The sequence below is a fragment of the Capra hircus genome, chromosome 11 (genome assembly GCF_001704415.2).
Source record: "Capra hircus breed San Clemente chromosome 11, ASM170441v1, whole genome shotgun sequence".
NCBI classification, from domain to species: Eukaryota; Metazoa; Chordata; class Mammalia; order Artiodactyla; family Bovidae; genus Capra; species Capra hircus.
In genome coordinates, this window is record NC_030818.1 from 22,293,541 (window position 1) to 22,315,143 (window position 21,603).

Here is a 21,603-nt window from a genome sequence, read left to right on the forward strand (position 1 = left end):
TATATTTTACTCTGCTTATTTAACTTATATGCAGAGTGCATTTCTATGGGAAATGCCGGACTGGATGACTCACAAGCTGGAATCAAGATTGCTGGGAGAAACATCAACAGCCTCAGATATGCAGATGATACCACCCCTAAGTGGCAGAAAGCGAAGAGCAACCAAAGAGCCTCTTAAAAGAGGAGAGTGAAAAAGCTGGCTTAAAACTCAACATTCAAAACACTAAGATCATGACATCCAGTCCCATCACTTCATCACAATAAATGGAGAAAAACAGAAACAGTGGCAGAGTTTATTTTCTTGGGCTTCAAAATCACTGCATATGATGTCAGCAATCATGAAATTAAGACACTTGCTTCTTGGAAGAAAAGCTATGACAAATCTGGTCAATGTATTAAAAAGCAGAGACATCACTTTGCCAACAAAGGTCAGCATAGCCAAAACTATGGTTTTTCCAGGAGTCATGCACAGATGTGAGAGCTGGATCATAAAGAAGGCTGAGTGCTGAAGAATTAATCCTTTTGAACTGCAGTGCTAGAGAAGCCTCAGGAGAGTCCCTTGGATTGCAAGGAGATCAAACCAGTCAATCCTAAAGGAAATCAACCCTGAATATTCATTGGAAGGACTGATGCTGAAGTTCCAACACTTTGGCCACCTGATGTGAAAAGCTGGCTCATCAGAAAGGACCCTGAAGCTGGGAAAGATTGAGGGCAGGAAGAGAATAGGGCGACAGAGGATGAGATGTTGGATGGCATCACTGACTCAATGAACAGGAGTTTAAGCAAACTCCAGGAGACAGTGAAGGACAGGGAAACCTGGCGTGCTATAGTCCATGGGGTTGTAAAGAGTTGGACACAACTTAGCGACTGAACAACAACCACCTCAAGGTTCATGGTGCTAATTCTGAGTACCACTGTGTGATATTTTCTCCCAGAAATCCCTAACATATAGGTCAAGGTTACTGCTGGCAGAAGGGTTATGAGTTATTTTAAAAGGCACACAAATTCATATATGCACAAAGCAATGAAGACCAAAAACATCTCACATGCATAGACTGAACATGTCTGTAGAGATTGTGTAACGAATAAAACAAAAATCATAAATCCTATAGACTCCATGGTGCATCCCTACCATTATGTATAACAAGTATAATTACTATCATATAGAGAAGCCATGACATTGTTATGCTAAAGTTGGCCTTTGTTAAATATTGAGAAAAGACAAATCTGTGCAGTCAGAATGTACATTAGAAGTTATTTGGGGCTAGAGGTAGAAATGGAGATTACCTGTATATGGGCATGAGGGATCTTACTGTGGTAATGAAACATTCTAAGAGTGGATCAGGGTAATGGTTGCACAACATAGTAAATTTCCAGGAAAAAATAAATCAGTGAATTGTTTACTTCACAAACCAATTTTATGGTATGTGAATAACCCCTCAATAAAGTTGCTTGAAAATGCAGTCTAGGGCCTAAATTTGAAAGAAAAAAAATAAAAGAGTGGCCCTTGAAAACTGTCATTTTCATTATCTTATTTTCAAATGTGTAAAGGGAGAAATGAGAGTCATCACCTGTACATAGTTTACTGGTCATTCAGTAGAGACCCACACTTCTGCTAACCCCCATGGAGCAAATATGCCTAATATGCCTTCCCTATACTTGATGCTTGCTCTCTTTGGAATACAACTTGAGCTGGAAAAAAGAAAGTTTACATTTGTCTACAACTCATGTCCACAACACCAAGTCTTTAGGCACAAAACACACATAGAAACACACACACACACATATACACCTGCCCCTCAATAGTATGGTATTCCTGCCAGGTGTTCTTATTTGGCTGACCTAGAGTTTATAAAAAGGCCCAGTTAAGAGTAGGATGAAATATTTTTAACTTCCCTTCTCTTACACTGTGACTGTTGTGGAACTCAGTGAAGGCAGCTCATGTGAGGTTGGGACCCTGATCTTAAGACTGCAAAGCTTCGGGTGAAGCCTGACACATGCTGAGGACCCCTACTCTCTGGACCACCTCCTGCTAGATGACATCCTTTTTATCATCCTGGTCTCTCCCTAGCCTGGTGCACAGGGCCAGGTGCCCATGCAGTGCTACCATTTGAGAAAAATAGAAGGATTGTAATGGCCAATGAAAAAACTAAGCTTTTCTTTTGAGTGAAAGGAATAAAGGATGGAAATAAAATTTTGAAATGGGTCTTTCCCAGACTGGCTTTTACAAAATGCTTTTGGGCTTGTTGCATATAGTTTATTTTTATTTAGGATAATAGGCAGTGCTTGTGGCATTTATGGAACAAACCTTGTGAAATCTGGTGTCTGGCCTTCCTCCGTCTTGCTCTGTCCTTGTAAAGTTTTGCTTTCGTAGGCTCCCTTCAATTCTAATGACATCACTCATTCGTGGGAAAGTTCTCTGGAAAGTACAGAGTGTTTTACTCCCAGGCAGCTTCTCATTGGTGTGAGGTTCAGATAAGGTTCCATGGAAAGACATTTGAGTGACTAGGGCTGACCAGGGCTGCTCCCCTCGCTATGTCCCTGGGTATCTTTGCCTCTTGGCCTGACTACAGATCAGAGGGCCCATTGTCAACAGTCCTGACCTTTGCTGGTGGCCAAGAAACTGACTGCATATTAGAGTATTTGAAAACAAAATATACCTGCCCTTTAGGGTCCTCTTGGGAGAACTGTCACCAGAGCCATTGGGAAATCTTGGCTCCGAGTAAAGTAATTCTGTTTTCATTCCCATGTAAGCTGATGTGAAATGTTAACCATCCAATTTAATACGTACACACCCTGGTGCTGTGGCACTGTCTCTCCAACTTGCGCTGAGTTGAAATGCCAGTGCTTGGAGGGTAAAGCTCACAGAGAGTCAGTGACACTGCAGGAGACAGGAATACATTTGGGGATGTCCATATCATCAGAATTCTTAACAAAGGATAGTAATGAAAATAAGCTAAGAATTTTCTTGGCTTTCTGTTTTTTTCAATGGCTGCAATATAGTAGAGCTGAAAACACTGTGGGAATCCTAAACCCATGTACCAGTACACTGAAGAAGGGGAAAGAGATCTAACTTTCTTATCAGGTCAACTCTATGTAATATCCTGCACTATAAAGGTGTTCTCATATAGTCCTCAACTCTAAGGTAGATTTTCATGTCCCCATTTATGCAGCTTAAGAAACTAAGGCTGAGAGAAATTAATATGCTTCTAGTAAGCGGGGGTAGGTGGGTTTGAACTCAGGGCTACCTCAATCTAAAGTTCATGATCTTTTATACTCTGTTGGTGCATGTTCACTCAGATGGTACTGAGAGAAGATTTTGCATGACTTTTCTGGGACTGAGAGTATTAACAGTTAATCTGTGAGCCCAGCAATAAGAACACGGAATCTGTTTAAAGTAGAACAAAGAGGAAGAGACTGAAGCTCCTGCTGTCTCCAAGGTAGCTCAGATGACTGGGGAATTCAGAATGAATGGGTACTATTTCCCCTGAGAAGAATTTTCTTTTGGGTGGGGTGCCATGCTACTGTGTTGCCTTCTGACCCCCTATTTTTGGTTAGGTTGGGACAGAATGAGTATGTACGTGGATAGGTGTTTTGGACAGTAACCTCTAGAAATTCTGCTTGCAGGGCTCCTACTTCTGCTAAACACTGAAAGCTGGTTTTCAGAGTTGCCAGTAGGCCTTTGCAGAACCTGACTTTTGAGAGAGTGTCCCCAGTATGTCCTTCCTGGGCTCCACGGACCCCAGTGCCTGGGCAACCTCATATCACAGGCAGCTTCTAGCTAGAGTCAGAATGACCCAGCCTCCCTTGTGGTCACTTAAATTAGCAGCACGTGGCTGTGCTGATGAAGATTATCTTGGCATGCTATTTTTCACCAGCTGAGTCAGAACTGAACATGCTTAAGAGTTTCCAGTCATCTAATTTTTTCAAATTTACAGGTAGGAAATGCTAAGAATCTATGAATAGAGGATTAGGTCTTTACTACTTTCTGAAGTTTTTTGAAGCATGGACTCTATGAGGTGTTTTATGCCAGAGAAAAATGTAGTATCAGATACCAAGGAGCTTGAATGTAATCCACTGTTGCATATTTTAAAAATGGAAAATACTAAAATTAAGGCAAAAGTGTAATATCCCCCAAATTATAAACTATATGGGAAAGGATATCTGCTATGCTTACTTTGCAACTAAATCCCAGGTGGAATGATAAAGTGGTTAAATACCAGATTTAAGTATTATGAGATAATATGGATTCCATAATTTACCATTGATATAAACTTGGCTTAAATGCGGCCAAATCATTTTTTTATAAGCCTTAATTTTCTCATCTAACAACTGAATCATCTAACACAGAGAGACCAGCTCTCTTCACAGATGAATTTTATCAAACATTTAGAGAAGAACAAATAACCATCCTTTTCAAACTTTTCTAACAAATTGAAGAGGACGGAACATTCCCAGGGCCATTCTATGAGGTTACCATCAACCCAATACCAAGAGCAGACAAAGAGATCACGCAAAAAAGAAAACTACAGGCCCATATCACTGATGAACATAGATGCAAAAAATCCTTAACAAAATACTACAAACAGAATCCAACAATGTTAAAAGGATCAGAAGCCATGATTGGGTGGGATTTATCCCAGGGATGCAAAGATTTTTCAATATATGCAAATCAATCAATGTGATACACCATATTAAGAAATTAAAGTTAAAAACCATATGATCATCTCAATAGAGACATAAAAAGCTTCTGACAAAATTCAACACTCGCATATGATAAAATCTCTCCATAAAGTGGACACAAAGGGAACCTACCTTAATATAATAAAAGCCATATATGATAAATCCATAGCAAGCATCATTCTCAATGGTGAAAAATTAAAAGTATTTCCTCTAAGATCAGGAACAAGACAAGGATGTCCACTCTTGCCGCTATAATTCAACATAGTTTTGAAAGTCCTAGCCACGGCAATCAGATAAGAAAAAGAAATAAAAGGAATCCAAACTAGAAAAGAAGTAAAACTGTTATGGTTTCCATATGACATATTATACATAAAAAATTTTAATGCCACAAGAAAACTACTAGAGCTCATCAACAAATCTGATTAAATTGCAGGAAAAAAAATAAAGGCACAGAAACCTTTTGCATTCCTGAACACTAGCAATAAAAGATCAAAAGAGAAATTTATTTTTTTTTTTAATTTTTATTTTTACTTTATTTTACTTTACAATACTGTATTGGTTTTGCCATACATTGACATGAATCCACCACGGGTGTACATGCAAAAAGAGAAATTTAGAAGACAATCCCATATTCCATGTGTTAAAAAGCATAAAATACCTAGGAATAAACCTACCTAAGGAGGTAAAAGAAGTGTACTTGGAAAACTATAAGAAACTGATGAAAGAAGACAAAAATGACTCAAACAGATGGAAATATAAACCATGTCACTGGATTGAAAGAATCAATATTGTGAAAATTATTCTACTGCACAAGGCAATCTACAGATTTAAAGCAATTCCTATCAAATTACCCATGGTATTTTTCACAGAGTTAGAACAAAATATGAATGGAAGACCCCAAAGAACCAAAGCAATCTTGAGGGAAAAATTGGAGCTGGAGGAATCAGGCTCCCTGACTTCAGACTATACCACAAAGCTACAGTTATAAAAATAGTATGGTACTGACATAAAAGGAGAAATGTAAATAAATGAAACAGGATAGAACGTCCAGAGATAAACCCACACACCTATGGCCCCCTAATCTGTGACAAAGGAGGCAAGAATATACAACAGAGAAAAGACAATCTTTTCAATGAGTGGTGCTGGGAAAACTTGACAGCCACATGTATTATAAGAATGAAATTAGAATGCTTCCTAACACTGTACACAAAAATAAACTCAAAATGAATTAAAGATCTAAATGTAAGGCTAGATACTATGAAACTTAGAGGGAAATACAGGCAGAACACTCTCTGACATAAATCATAGCAAGATCTCTTTTGATTCACTGGCTAGTAATGGAAATAAGAAGCATAAACAATGAGACCTACTTAAACTCAAAAGCTTTTACATGCAAAAGACACAATAAATAAAAAGACAACCCACAGACTGGGAGAAAATATTTACAAATGATGTGACTGATAAGAGATTAGTCTCCAAAATCTACAGAACAGCTCATGATGCTTAACAGCAGGAAAAAAAACCAACCCACTCAAAAAGTGGGCAGAAGACCTAAATAGACATTTCTCCAAAGAAGACATGCAGATAGCCAATAGGCACATGAAAAGATGTTCAACATCACTCATTATTAGAGAAATGGAAATCAAAACTACAATGAGATGTCACCTCACACCAGCCAGAATGGCTGTCCAAAAAATATCCACCAATAATAAATGCTTGAGAGGGTGTGGAGAGAATGGAGCTCTCCTTCAATGTTGGTAGTAATGTAATTGGTACAGCCACTATGGAGAATAGTATGGAAATTCCTTAAAAAATAAAAATAGACCTACCATGTGACCCTGCAGTCCTGTAGGATTCAGGGAGCTCAACCCTGCTTTGTGATAACCTAGAAACACTGTAAAGATACACATATCTGAAAAGATACATGCACCCCAATATTCATTCAATATTCATTACAATATTCATTGTAATAGCCAAGGCATATTACAAGGCATAGAATCAACCTAAATGTCCATCGACAGAGGAATGGATAAAGAAGACATGGTACATATATACAGTGGAATATTACCCAGTCACTAAAAAGAATGAGATAATGTCATTAACAGCAACATGGATGGACCCAGAGAATGTCATATTTAGTGAAGTCAGAAAGAGAGGGAGAAATATTGTATGGCATCCCTAATATGTGGAATCTAAAAAGAAATGATTTAAACGAACTTACTTTCAAAATATAAACAGATTTTGAGACTCTGAGAATGAACTTATGGTTGCCTGGGAGGAAAGATGGGAGGAAAGACGGGAGGAAGTCTGGTATGAGTGTGTACACACTGCTACATTAAAAATGAATAACCAACAAGAACTTACTGTATAGCACATGGAACTCCGCTCAATGTTATGTGGCAGCCAGGATAGGAGGGGAGTTTGGGAGAGAATGGATACATGTTTTTGTATGGCTGAGTCCCTTCGCTATTTACCTGAAACCATCACAACATTGTTTGTTAATCATCTATGCTGCTAAGTCGCTTCAGTCATGTCCGACTCTGTGCGACCCCATTGACGGCAGCCCACCAGGCTCCCCCGTCCCTGGGATTCTCCAGGCAAGAACACTGGAGTGGGCTGCCATTTCCTTCTCCAATGCATGAAAGTGAAAAGTGAAAGTGAAGTCGCTCAGTCGTGTCTGACTTTTATCAACTCCATGGACTGCAGCCCACCAGGTTCCTCCATCCATGGGATTTTCCAGGCAAGAGTACTGGAGTGGGGTGCCATTGCCTTCTCCTATTAATCATCTATACCTCAATACAAAATAAAATGTTTTTTTTTTTAAAGCCTTTTTGTTTTCACAGCAAAGGAAGCCATGAACAAAATGAAAAGGCAACCCTCAGGATGGTAGAAAATATTTATAAATGAAGCAAGTGATAAGGAACTAATTTCCAAAGTATACAAACAACTCATGCAGCTCAATATCAAAAAACCAAAACTGAATCAAAAAAATCAGAATTTGAAAGGATGTATGGACCACAGTGTTCACTGTAGCACTATTTACAATAGCTAGGACATGGAAGCAACTGAAATGTTTATCAGAGAAATAAAGAAGGTGTGGTACATATACACAGTGGAATACTACTCGGCCATAAAAAGAAACAAAGTAGTACCATCTGCAGAGATGAGGATGGACTTAGAAATAGTCATTCAGAGAGAAGTAAGTCAGAAAGAGAAAAACAAATATCACTTAGTATTAATTACATGTTGAATCTAGAAAAATTGTACAGATGAACTTATCTGCAAAGCAGAAATAGAGTCAGAGATGTAGAGAACAAATTTATGGCTACCAAGGTGGGAGATGGATTGGGAGATTAGGAGTGATATATATACACTAAAAACAGATAATGAGAACCTACTGTATATAGCACAAGGAACTCTATTCAATGCTCTGTGGTCACCTAAATGGGGAGGAAACTTTAAAAAGAGTCAAGATACCCACTGATAGATGAGTGGATATAGATATGGTACACATATACAATGGAATATTACTCAGCCACAAAGAGGAACAAATTTGAGTTAGCTGTAGCGAGGTAGATGAACTTGGAGCCTGTTATTCAGAGTGAAGTAAGAAAGAGATTAATATCATATATTAATGCATATATATGGAATCTAGAAGAATGGTACTGATGAACCTTGTAGTGCAGCAATAGAGACACAGATGTAGAGAACAGATGTGTTGACATAGCTGTGGAAGGAGAGGGTGGGGCAAACTGAGAGAGTAGTATTCAAACACATGCATCACCGTATGTAGAACAGATAGCCAGTGGGAATTTGCTGTAGGATTCAGGGAGCTCAACCCTGCTTTATGATAACCTAGAAGGGTGAGGTGGGGGGAAGTTCAGGATGGAGGGGATATGTGTATATATATAATTATGACTGATTCACATTGTTGTACGGCAGAAACCAACACAACATTGTAAAGCAATTTTCCTTCAATTAAAAAAATGTAGAAGTCTAGAAGTCAAAAAAAGAGGAAATACGTATGTGTGTAACTGATTCACTTTACCACACAGCAGAAGCTAACAAAACGCTGTAAAGGAACTATACTCCAATCAAACTTTTTTTTAAAAAGCTCTTGTTTCTATACCCCCGTGGTTCACATTTACTAACACTGCAATCAGAGGGCAAAGTGAATGGCTAGTATAGCTAGTTTTATATCATGTACACACTATGGTATTTAAAAGTCTGGAAGTGGTAACTTAAAAATGATAGATGATCTGATATAAAGATTATTTTTAAAAAATATTTCATGTAGAAAATAGGGCAAAACCTCCGAAATTGTCTATTTCCTTCTCCTTCATGCCTTAAAACCTCTAGGGTAAAATAATTCTTACTTGACAGAACTCAAAGGATAATCATAATACTGGAAGCAAACAGAAGTCAGACAAGGCCAGTGGCCTAGAATACCCAGTTTTTAAACTGTTCTGGTCCCCAAAGTAAACAGTCAGTAAAGAGAAGATGAAGTGAGCAGTAGGCAAGCTTTGGGCACAAGCCCAATCAAGATATATGAAGAAAGACCAAGACAGGACTCAGGTCGAACTACTCCCAACTCATCAACATCTCAGAGATTTCTCTGAAATTAAAGAAGAATGCTTACTTCTATTTGACTTGATTTAAAAGGGGCCAGAGATGAAAGAAAAAGGTTCATATTTGGAATCTGATTATAAGCTTGTCTTAGTATACCCAAGTTTTACTCAAGTAAGATTACTGTGTGCTAAAAGATTGCCAATTAAAGATGGTCCCTAGTACAAAAAAGGCTAGGTTCCAAATGTTCCTTCTTACACATTATCCTTTTGTATTTTGAACCTGTATTTCCAGAGAAGCAATGTGATATAACATGGTTATGAACTTATGCCTGTCTACTGCAAAGTGCCTGTTTAGCACTCCACAAAATATACCTAAAGTTTCTAACAGTTCTGGCCTGAGTTCTGGGTCTTGGAAGCAGAGATTATAGGAGAGCAAAGAATGAAGAGATAATATCTTGCTCCTCACAGTTCCCACCATAGTCACAATTATGAACGAGAAAAAATTGTTTCCATTCTGATACGCTTAGTGCTTTGAAATTTACCTTAGCCCCTTCTTACTACAATAGCCTGCTCAGATATATCCTATTCTTCAAAAATAAGCTACACTATAGAGACAGTTATTCATCTCCCTTGATTCTAACTTTAATTCTTAACTGTCTCTACAAGCAAGATGTTATGAAGAAAGCAATCAGACAGACCAATGCATACTCGTGTAAATGGTTGTACATTAATTTATATATACAGCACACATACACAAACACACGCACACACGCAACTGTATTATTTATATGCTAACTAGGAATCATTCTAGGAGCCAGGGATGTAATAGAGAAAAAGAGCAAGGTTTCTGCTCCTATGAAACATTTCCGTGGGGAGAGTAGGCCAAAGATAATACTCAAAAGCAGACTAAAAAAATCCAGAAAGTTATAAACACTCAATATCAAAGAGGGTGACATAACACAGGAAACTAGGTGACTACTTCATACGGCATGGTCAGGGAAGGTCTCTTGAAGAGGTAATACTTAGGATGAGACAGAACTGAAGACAGCCAGTCTTACGCAAATGAAGGGGAAGAGCATGTTAGACAGCTAGTGAAACCATGAGAAAGAACTGTACTTGGCGCATGAAGGACAGTAAAAGGACTATGCTAAGTCGTGTGCAACTCTCTGTGACTCCACGGACTGTGGCCTACCGGGCTCCTCTGTCCATGGGATTTTCCAGGCAAGAATGTTGGAGTGGGTTGCCACTTCCTTCTCCAGGGGATCTTCCCCATCCAGGGAACTAACCTGGGTCTCCTGTATCGCAGGTGGATTCTTTACCAACTGAGCCACCAGGGAAGGCTGAAAACCAGTGGGCAAGGAGGTAAGCAGGACAGACAGGCAGGGGCCAAATCACACGGTCTTTGTGAGCCAGAGCGATGCTTCTGAAGCTTGTCCTTAGTGAAAGAGAACGGCTGAGAAGATTTTAAGGAGAAATGCACTCTGATTTACATCTTAAAGCCATCTCTAGAAGAAGCATGGAGACAGAAAGGAGGCTACTCAGGGGGTTAGAGTGAGGAAAGACACTAGTCATGCTAGTCTACGTTGCCTAGACTGGCATGACTATGGGAGAGACAGCTAAGTGGGTCTGATCAATGTAGATGGTAGAGGAAAGATCTGCAGGAGTTATGAACAAATTCACTGGGGATGAGGACAAAGGAGTTAGGAACACCTGGGAAGATGATACTGTTTTCCAGAGAAAGGCAAGATCTAGAAAGAATAGGTTTGGGTGAAAGGTAAAGCACCTGGGCAGTAGAAATCAACAGTTCTATTTGGTATATGGTGCTTTTCAGCTGTGAATTACACATCCAATATGGATATAGGAAAGCAGTTGATATACGAATCTAGAACTCAGGGATAAGTTGAAGCTGGGGATGTACACTTGTTACTCACTGGTGTGTCAATGGTAATTAAGACTTGGAGACTGGGACAATGGCCCAGAGGCTGAGCATGACCAAGAAGAGGGCTGGAGATCCAGCTCTTGTTCACTCCAACATGAGGAGGTGGGAACATATTGTTTTTGGAAGCCCCCTTCTTCTCCAGAAAGGCAGCTCTGTGGAAGGGTGAGTCAGGAGAAAACACTCTCCCTCTATGAACAGGTTTGGCTCTTTAAGCTTATACAGGCACACCTGAGGGTTATCAGGAGTCCTTCTCTGCTGGTAGGTTAACAATAAAATCTCACTACCAGTTGGTATGAAGAAGCTCTGTCTCATCTGCAAAGTCATAAGCTCTTTTTTCCAAGATTTTGAATATGGTAAGAACATACCATTAATGAGATACATAGATATTTCATTCTACCCTGAGTCGGGAGGACTAGTAGTGAAGCTTTTCAATGCTCAAATGCCATCACAATCTAAGAATCTCAGTCTCACATCAGAGGAGGTAGCAGCTTATCAAACACTAGCCAGGAGCCTTTCTACCGTAGGAAAACTGGTAAGATGTCAGCCTAGAGAAAGAGCTGTGCTGTAGGACCAATACCAACAAATGGTAGGCTGTAAGTAAAAAGAATCAGCTTTTTGCCCATAGCAAATGGGCTTTGTCATTTGGGAGGAATAGCATCTTTTTCCCTCTAAGAAGTCAAGCACTGCTCTGAATCATAAGGACTGAAGGATGAAGTCAGAAATATTGAACAAGATGCTGAATGAACAATCTGCAGTTTTCTGAGGTGGGGGGGAGGGAATGTCTGTTTATATAGATATGATCACGTGAGATTACCTGTGAATATATTGTTTGGGGAGTACACTGCACAGTTAATATTACAGCAAGTTATAGGAATTCTCCCATTAACAGAGCAAAGAAATCTGCTTCCCAATGGGAAGAACTTATGGTAATGCAGGGAAACCATTTTGATAACTAATGACTCTGCTGTATCATCCCACAGGCTTTCTCACCTCTTGATACCCCTGCTTGGGTTCTGCACTGGTTTTTAAGCGGCAGGACAAATGACTTCAAGCACTAATGAGTGAAGTCGCTCAGTTGTGTCCGATTCTTTGCGACCCCATGGACTGGAGCCTACCACACTCCTCCATCCATGGGATTTTCCAGGCAAGAGTACTGGAGTGGGGTGCCATTTCCTTCTCCAGGGGATCTTCCTGACCCAGGGATTGAACCCAGGTCTCCTGCATTGCAGACAGATGCTTTACTGTCTGAGCCATCAAGCACTAGAGTTTACTGTAATCCACATTCCATGTCACACAAGAAATTTTAATCATATGGCTTCAATAATGTTCAAAAGGGTTCATTCAAATACGAGATACAGAGCCATGTTGGAAGACTGATATATAGCAAAAGGAGCCAGCTTTGAGATATTGATATGAATGAAGAAAAAAAGAAAAACACCCCAAAACATTTTCAGACCCAAGGATTTCATGTAGGAAAGCATTTTTTTTCAATCCCTTTTAAAGTCAGAAATGCATTTGGTAGGTCCTATTGCTGACTTATCAGAAATTCAGGCTAATTTTGAATAACCGTCATGAGATCTAATTTTGCCTTCGTTACCATAATTTGCACATATTCTCCTCAAGGGTTAAACCCACGGCCAAGAGTGTGCACTGACTTGGGCACCATTTCGCACAGTGACTTCGCACCCAAGCCTTAAGGAAAGCAGATCCCCTGACATTTTCCTATAGTAACCTGAGACAGAGCTAGGGCTGACCATAATGCTTAGTTCCCATGCTTGTGTACATGTTCTCGAAACAAAGCAACTGAAGAATATTTTCATGTTTTCCTCTTGCTTGCTATATTTCTGGTCATTTTTAGAAAAAATTAAAGACCAAATACACATCTATTGGAAAACAACTGGTTTTAAGGGGGAATCTACTCTTTGCACAGCCCTGCTCTCTAAGGTGGGCTTGTAATCGCTCGGCTCCTCCACGAACTCAGCTGGACCCCCAAACCATGCTGGGCCCAGCATGATCAAGACCTTCAAACAGTCAATCAGTTGTGTAACACCAAGCGCTGTGGCTGACCAGTATAAATCTGGACACTTCATCCATCTCTTGTTTCTCAAGGCTGAAGGGTCTGGATTCACACTCGTCAGATCATCTTTAGCCATTCAACACCATAATCACAAACGCTGCTTTTTAATGGAATTCCTTCTATGTCCCAGATGCTTTACTAGCTGTATAATTTACAGGCATTTTCCCAGTCCTTACCCTCATTCTGCAAGTTAAGTATGGTTATCCCTAGTTCATAAATGAAAAAACCGAGGCTCAGAGAAGTAATCTATCCATAGTCATGGAGATAATAAATACCTGAGAAGAACAACTAATTCTCTCGATCAAGAAATCATGGTTTAACTGTGCTTGTTTTTAGTCTCAAAACCCAAAAGTCAGGTTGCCAACTATGTCAAGTGTTAGTAGAAGTCACAGCATTTTTATCAAGGCTCTGGCAAGTGCTGAAAGTGGGAAGGGAATAGCTATATCTCCCCGCTAGTCCTGCCTTTTCCCAAGCCCACTGCAACTCTTGTCACTGACTTTCTGTAGATAGAGATACAAGTCTTGTTACTCTCAGTTGAGGCTGGAACTCTGTCAAGATGTCAACCAGTGCTGGCGAGTGGGTCCAGAACCTGAGTTATAATAAACTCTGATGTGTTGATATATACCTGTGAATCACCTGGGAGCTTAACACACATTTTGGGCCCTTCTTTAGACCCTCCGATTCCATGGCTCTCAGGCACTTGCATTTTTTAATCAAGCTCTAAGGTAATTTTGATGCCCAACAAAGTTTGAAAATTATTGCTCTCAAAGTAATGTTCAGGAGAAGGCTATCTTACTTAGAAGAGTGAGTATACATAATGAGCTATAGCTGTAGATTGGAAGAAAAATTCAGCTTATAGGAATGCATGAAGGGATGTTCAGCTGGTCTGCTCAAACTTTGGTCAGGATGACTTTTTCCTTGTTGTGATTCATGTTAATTTTTTATTTACTCCCATTAATATTCGGGTCAAGAGAATATTGTATCAGGTCTTAAATGTTTATACTCATAGCTCAGTCAGTACAGAATCTGCCTGCAATGCGGGAGACCTGGGTTTGATTCCTGGCTTGGGAAGATCCCCGGGAGAAGGAAATGGCAACCCACTCCAGCGCTCTTGCCTGGAGAATCCCACGGACAAAGAAGCCTAGCAGCGTACAGTCCACGTGTTCGGAAGAGTCGGACATGACTTGGTGGGTAAACCACCCAACAAAATAGTGAGTGCCTCTTGACTAAATACATAGAAGACAGAAACGTTGTTCTTAAGGATGATTCTGCAGCTGTGTTTATCAAAGTTCTAATTGTAATAGGAAGCTGACCTATCAATCTAGCCATCAAATCAGTCTGCTCTCTCTGGGCAGGCAGGCAGGCCCTCTGGGAATGCTACCCTGTCCGCATGAGGACACTGACCAGCTTTCTAACCTTGAGAAATGCCATGACAATATTCTGGCAGTGACATCATGCATAGCTTTGGGCTTTTGTCTTTCATCAGCCGGGTTTGTTAGCACAGCCCTTGAAACTGCAGAAACGAAAAGGTCAAGACGGTGAAAGGGCTTCCATGTCTGAGGCAATCCCATAGGCATGTATTCCCTACCTGGCACTGAGGTCCCAAGCGCGACGAACACCACCGCGGTCACGGAATCCTTCAGGCCGATGGTGCAGCCGAAGTGGGAAGCGAGGTCTCCAATGAAAGCTGTCAGTAAGCCGATCATGAGGATGGAGACGATGAAACATGCCCAGCCGTTCCAGTACTCTGTCGGGGGGACAAAGGCGAAGAGGACCTTCCAGAACACAGTCAGAAAGTGCATCACATAGTCAAAACAGGAGGGCAGCTTCTCCTCCCCACATTCGTCGTCATCGTCATCTTCCCCTAGAAAGAAAGACGGAGGATATTCCATCAAAACCTGTGCTCTCAGCTTCCCTTCTCCCCTACTTCCTGCTTCCCAGGCGTTTTAGCCCTTGCCTGAGAGGTGGGTGAAGCTTTGGGTTTTCCAATAGCCAGTCATAATCAACCAAATAATTATAAAGGTACTGACATACTTCAGGGAACAACAGCAAAAACTTAAGCCCCAACCAGTTCTGGTGGTATGCAAACAACACACACTTTCTACTCCCATGTCACCTCCAGTGAGAGTTGTCATTTCACAGAAATGAAAAGGATTTCTCCCCCAAACCAGGAAAGTCATGTCCAGGCCTGGAAAGAAGCCTCTTTTAATGAAAGATAACTGACGATTCTCCTACCAGGATTCTTTCTTTCCAGCTTGGAGTCTGGCTCTGGGGATTCATGGCTACATGATCTCATACAGGACCATGTTCTAACAGAGCCCTCTGAGCCCTGCATATTTCTCCAGCTTCATCTCCTGCAGCTACTTCAAACTCAAACTTCATCCTGGCCAAATGGAATTATTCACATTAAAAAATAAAAAGCTGTATGTGATGTACTTTCTCCTACTTTTATCCTTTAGAACCAAATGTGCTTGGCATGGGAAAAGGAAATGGCAACCTACTCCAGTATTCTTGCCTAGAGAATCCCGTGGACAAAGGAGCTGCTGTCCATAGGGTTGCACGGAGTCAGACATGACTGAAGCTTCTTTGCATGCATGCATGCATTGGAGAAGGAAATGGCAACCCACTCCAGTATTCTTGCCTGGAGAATCCTAGGGACAGAGGAGCCTGATGGGCTGCTGTCTGTGGGGTCGCACAGACACAACTGAAGCGACTTAGCAACAGCAGTGTTTGGCATATCCTAACCCCTCTCTCTTTCTTCTTTAAAACATCACTGCCTCTGTGAAACTTTCCCTGCCCCCTGCCCCCTCTCCCTCTGGCCATGCTGGGAACTTCTCAAAGCTTCCAGAGCCCCCCAACACTGGTAACACTGGATCACTGGTTCTCAAAGTGTGGTCCCAGAAGAGTAGCAGCAGCATCAAGAAATTTTTTTAGAAATGCAAATTCCTGGCCCCACTGAATCAAAAACTAGTGAGGGGGTGAAGGGGGAGGTGTCTGAACAAGTCATCCAGGTGATTCCTGCACATGCTCAGTTTGAGAACCAGTCTCTAGATTGTACCTGTTCCTTCCTCCATTGTGACTGTGAACTTATCAAGGGCAGGAATGTGTTCATTTTTGTGTCTTTAGTGTCTGATCTCATCTCCAGCATATGCAGTAAGTTGGCTAAGTTAAATGAATGTGTGTTTGGATTCCTACTGACTCAATTTAAGTACTTAATTACATAATGGATACATTCATACCAATTTTGCCAATTATGTCACATGGTACTATCAATGCATAAAATCAGGTATCAAATAATACTACCAAGAAATTCAAAGCTTACTCTTTAAAGAATTCAGGAAAACAATAATAGTGCTTTAAGACAGAGACTTCATTTACAATGTGATATTGTGAAATAGCTGTATCATCACCGACTCAACTGACATGAGTTTGAGCAAACTCTGGGAGATAGTGGAGGACAGAAGAGCTTACTGTGCTACAGTCCACTGGGTCACAAAGAGTCAGACATGACTTAGCACATGAACAGCAACAACATAGGGATATAATCCCCATTCACATATTTTCAACTCTTCTTGAATGTCAACTCTTTCTGAAGTAGGGGCTAATAAATATTTCTGTATTTTGTGGCCACTTTGGAAAGAACTTGAGACTGTTTCGCCACCACCACCTCCCAAAATCTTGTCATCAGGGATCCATTGTTCTTCCAACTAATACAGCTGGCAGCAGGTGGGGTGGCCACACTTCCTAGCTGACGGCAAGATCTGAGATTGCCAGCATAGGGGCCAATGTGTGTGCCCTTCTCGAGACTCTCTGTGGAGAGGCCATCTGAGGCAGCTCATAATTGGGAAAGCCTCTTAAAGCAGAGGAGCTTTGAAAGAAAAGTGGCTCTCACAAAACTCGAGGCGTGTCTGGATTTGTCATCTGTCATCTTACAGGACGAGAAAAGAGGCAGTGGGTCACTCTTCAGTAAGAACAAGGTCAGAAATTATTATGCAGACGCACTTCAGGCATCTGCAGAAAAGGTAGCCCGGTCTGAGGCTTTGGAAGCTCTGGAGTAAGGCTCTCAGGAAGAATCCCCCAGCAGATGGATGGAATCAACTTTGGAGACTAACTAGGACTTGACTTGGCCACAGATGGAAAAAGGTGAGACTCAGTAGAGGGACAAAGTGTGGATGACCATGTTAAAGTAAGTGACCAAGGAGGGCATTTGGCCATTATATTAGGGTGACTCTAATGCCTAAGGGATCAATGTAAGCAAGAGGCAAAAAAACCTCAGCCAGAGGCAATTCCTATACCTACACTAGTATCGAAGAAAATGAAATTGAGGAGCCACCAATCTCAAATAGCCGGCTGTCACAAGTAGGCAGCTACTTAAGCTAGAGCCAACTGGACAATCTTCTTGCTTCTTGTGAATCCATGTTTGGTCAAATAAAGTCTTAAAAGCTTTCAGTGGGCCTCAGTTTATCTTTTGACAACCATTTGTACAGTGCTTATGCTGTATGGTTATTATTACATTTTTAATATCTCTCTTGCCTGGAAGCCGAAGATGTTTTTAAGTAAAAGCACATGTAATGGGCTGAACTGTGTCTCCTCCAGACTCAGCCCGACTCCCAGTACCCAAGAATATGGCTGTATTTGGAGAGAGGGGCTTAAAGAGATGGGCTGTTAGGGTGACCCCTAAACCCATCTGACTGGTGTCCTTGTAAGGGGGAACTGGGATACACAGAGACACAGCAGGGGCTCCTGCACATGGAGGAACAACCATGTGAGCATTGCTCCTCCCAAGTCAAGGAAAGAAGCTTCGGGAGAAGCTGAACCTATCGAAACCAAGATACTGCCCTTTATCCTCCGCAACTGAGAACACACATTTCTATTGTGTAAGCTACAGCCTGGGGTGTTTTGTTATGGCAGTCCTAGCAAACTATACAGCCCCTTTGGAAGCATCCTGTATCACAGCCCTGACAGGTAGGAACAGCCACTCAGTGTTTTGATTACCTACTCCTTTCTTGTTTCCTTATCCATTTCTTCTTTTTTCCTACTGTTACTGACCCAGGTTCATTTTGCCGTAAGAACAGTAAGGCAAACCACTGAGAGGCTGAAGTTTGCAGTAAAGGGAGGGTTTATTCCCAAGGCAGCCAAGTGAGGAGACAGGACGACAAATCTCAAAGCTGCCTTTTGAAAGTGGAGGGTTTGGATATTTACGGGATGATGAATAAAGAAGAAGGTGGTCTGGGACATGGGGAGCACGGGGAAAGGTGATTGGACAAACATGCAGTAATCTTGGTTCTGCACAGGCATAATGCTCAAAAGGTCACTGCGTGGGCACTCATGCACGCCCAACTGGAGGGTCAGTGGTCCCATCCAGTATTAACCAGCTCAGTTCCAACTAGACACAGCCTAAAACATCTCAGGCAAGCATCTATTGTTTAAGCTATTTGGAGAACTTGCAAGTCATAAAATAACCTTGATTAGTGAAGGCAAGTGAAATGGATTTGACTTTCAGTTCCATTTCATTTCACATTTCTTCCCATTTCCCTCTTACCCTCCACTTGAGTTTCAGGTGGAACTCACTGCGAGAGTTGCAGTTGTCAGGTCTTATTTGAAGGGGCCAGGAAAAAGAGGACCACGTTAATACTTTCTCTACCTCTTCTTCTCCCTACTACCCAACCTAAAGTTCTGGTGGGAGGGGGGGCTTTGCATGCATCTAGGAAAGCTCAGAAAAAGCACTAGACCTTTTAATTATATTTTGTATCTGATTCTTCAAAATTTCTATATTTGTAAAGATTTTATGATTTTATAGGGGATATGATTCCCAGGCGGTGCGAATGGTCAAGAACTCACCTGCCAATGCAGAAGACATAAGAGATAAAGTTTTGATTCCTGGGTCGGGAAGACCCCTTGGTGGAGGGCATGGCACTCCACCCCAGTATTCTTGCCAGGAGAGTTCCATGGAGAGAGGAACTTGGCAGGCACAGGGTTGCAAAGAGTCGGACATGACGGAAGCAACTTATGCTCACATCATGCATGCATGATTAAAACAGTTTGAAAAGCACTAGATTTTAATCAATCATTCATTGAAACACAGATCATTCTTCCTCTAACTCTATGGAGTTAATTTCGGGTGTCTAAGTCTCATATTGTGAAGATGAAAAGAAAACAAATAATGAAGCTTCTCATAAGAAATGACACTTATAAATCAAGAGCAGATATTATATTTGTCTTCAAGATGGAAATAATAACACCATTCCCAGGAGGGACGTGCAAGGGAATAATTAGATCTTCTCTGCAAAATGTTTGAGGATATTTCAAGGTAATGATTATCATGGTCATGATCATTATTTCCCTCCACTTAGTATTGTTATGGTGTTTCCCTGTCGTTATCTAATTGCTTAGTCAAGGTGCTGGGTCCTTAGGTGACATTCTAGGCTTTTAAAAACAAAATCTGATATTGCCCTCTGGAATTAACTTTATGACCTGTAAGTTTGCAATGCAAAATGTGTGTGTGTGTGTGTGTGTGTGTGTGTGTGTGTGATAGAGACAGAGAATTTCCTTCTGTAGGTTTCCAGCATTATAGGAACTCTTAAATATTTTAATGCTTAAGTCTGGACTGGGAGGCCCATCTGTTTTATTGCATTTGAAAGTAGAAGTGGCTTCCCATCCTTTTTCCTGGGATCTCACTGCTCTTTATAAATTTTAATCTCCAGCTCAGATGTCATTTAAATATTAAAAATTACCCCTGACTGCCATGTATGATGCACAATCACCCTGTCTTGCAGAAGGACAAAGAAATATTGTGTTCATTCATCAGCATCTGTATATACTTAAAAGTGCACACCTTACAAAGAGCAGTGGAGCATTAAAAAAAAAAAAGCACCTGGAACATCTCTTATGTGATGGCAAAGATGACAATAATTTGCTGTTTCTGTATGTTTGCCCGCTTAGCGTTACCAGACGCTAGGTAATTTTTTCGAGTTTCTCTTCTGCATTAGCAATGGAACAGGCAGGTTGGTTGGTTTCCTTTTATAGAATTCCAAGCAAAGGGTCCTCTTATCTCAGAACCCTTCTTTTCAGCTTTATGGACTTCACTAATGGGAAGATAACAAACAAGCTGTATTTCATTAATCCTTCCCATGGCCTTTTAAGTGGTTTCCTTGATACATGTTGGACTTCCTAAGTATAACTACAAAAATAGCCAAATCATTAAAACTACAGAGAGTGGAGAGAGCTGACTTCAACTATTGATATAATAGTACTTCCCCTGGCCCTGCTCTGTAGCATGAGAACTTGATCATGAAAGGCAACCCCTGGACATTATACAACTGCACATTTTATAGCATCTAAAGTAAACCAGGTAGAGACTTCCTTGGCAGTCCAGTGGCTAAGACTCTGCACTCCCAGTGAATGGGACCCAGGTTCAATCCCTGGTCAGGGGACTAGATCCCACACACTGCAACTTAAAGATCCTGCATGCCACAGCTAAAAATCCCTCATGCCACAACTTAGACCCAGCACAGACAAATAAATAAACAAATATTTAAGAACAAAGCAAGCCAGGTGTTAATTTGTATCCTTCTATAAGCATCACTGTGAACAAAGTTAGTGGAGGTGATGGAATTCCAGTTGAGCTATTTCAAATCCTGAAAGATGATGCTGTGAAAGTGCTGCACTCAATGTGCTAGCAAATTTGGAAAACTCAGCAGTGGCCACAGGACTGGAAAAGGTCAGTTTTCATTCCAATCCCAAAGAAAGGCAATGCCAAAGAATGCTCAAACTACCGCACAATTGCACTCATCTCACAGGCTAGTAAAGTAATGCTCAAAATTCTCCAAGCCAGGCTTCAGCAATATGTGAACCGAGAACTTCCAGATGTTCAAGTTGGTTTTAGAAAAGGCAGAGGAACCAGAGATCAAATTGCCAACATCTGCTGGATCATCGAAAAAGCAAGACAGTTCCAGAGAAACATCTATTTCTGCTTTATTGACTATGCCAAAGCCTTTGACTCTGTGGATCACAATACACTGGAAAATTCTGAAAGAGATGGGAATACCAGACCACTTGACCTGCCTCTTGAGAAACCTGTATGCGGGTCAGGAAGCAACATTTAGAACTGGACATGGAACAACAGACTGGTTCCAAATAGGAAAAGGAGTATGTCAAGGCTGTATATTGTCACCCTGCTTATTTAACTTCTATGCAGAGTACATCATGAGAAATGCGGGCTGGAGGAAGTACAGGCTGGAATCAAGATTGCCGGGAGAAATATCAATAACCTCAGATATGCAGATGACACCACCCTTATGGCAGAAAGTGAAGAGGAACTAAAAAGCCTCTTGATGA

General features: G+C 41.0%; 1 protein-coding gene across 4 annotated transcripts in view; it reads right to left on the reverse strand.

Annotated features, from left to right (window-relative positions):
* The window catches only part of SLC8A1 (solute carrier family 8 member A1), a 382,769-nt gene that overhangs the window by 31,728 nt on the left and 329,438 nt on the right, over window positions 1-21,603 (reverse strand). For all 4 annotated transcript variants that reach the window (XM_018055163.1, XM_018055162.1, XM_018055161.1 and 1 more), the window contains one exon: window positions 14,855-15,130. In XM_018055163.1, the coding sequence (XP_017910652.1) occupies window positions 14,855-15,130 (276 nt within the window). The remainder of the gene's footprint in view (window positions 1-14,854; window positions 15,131-21,603) is intronic.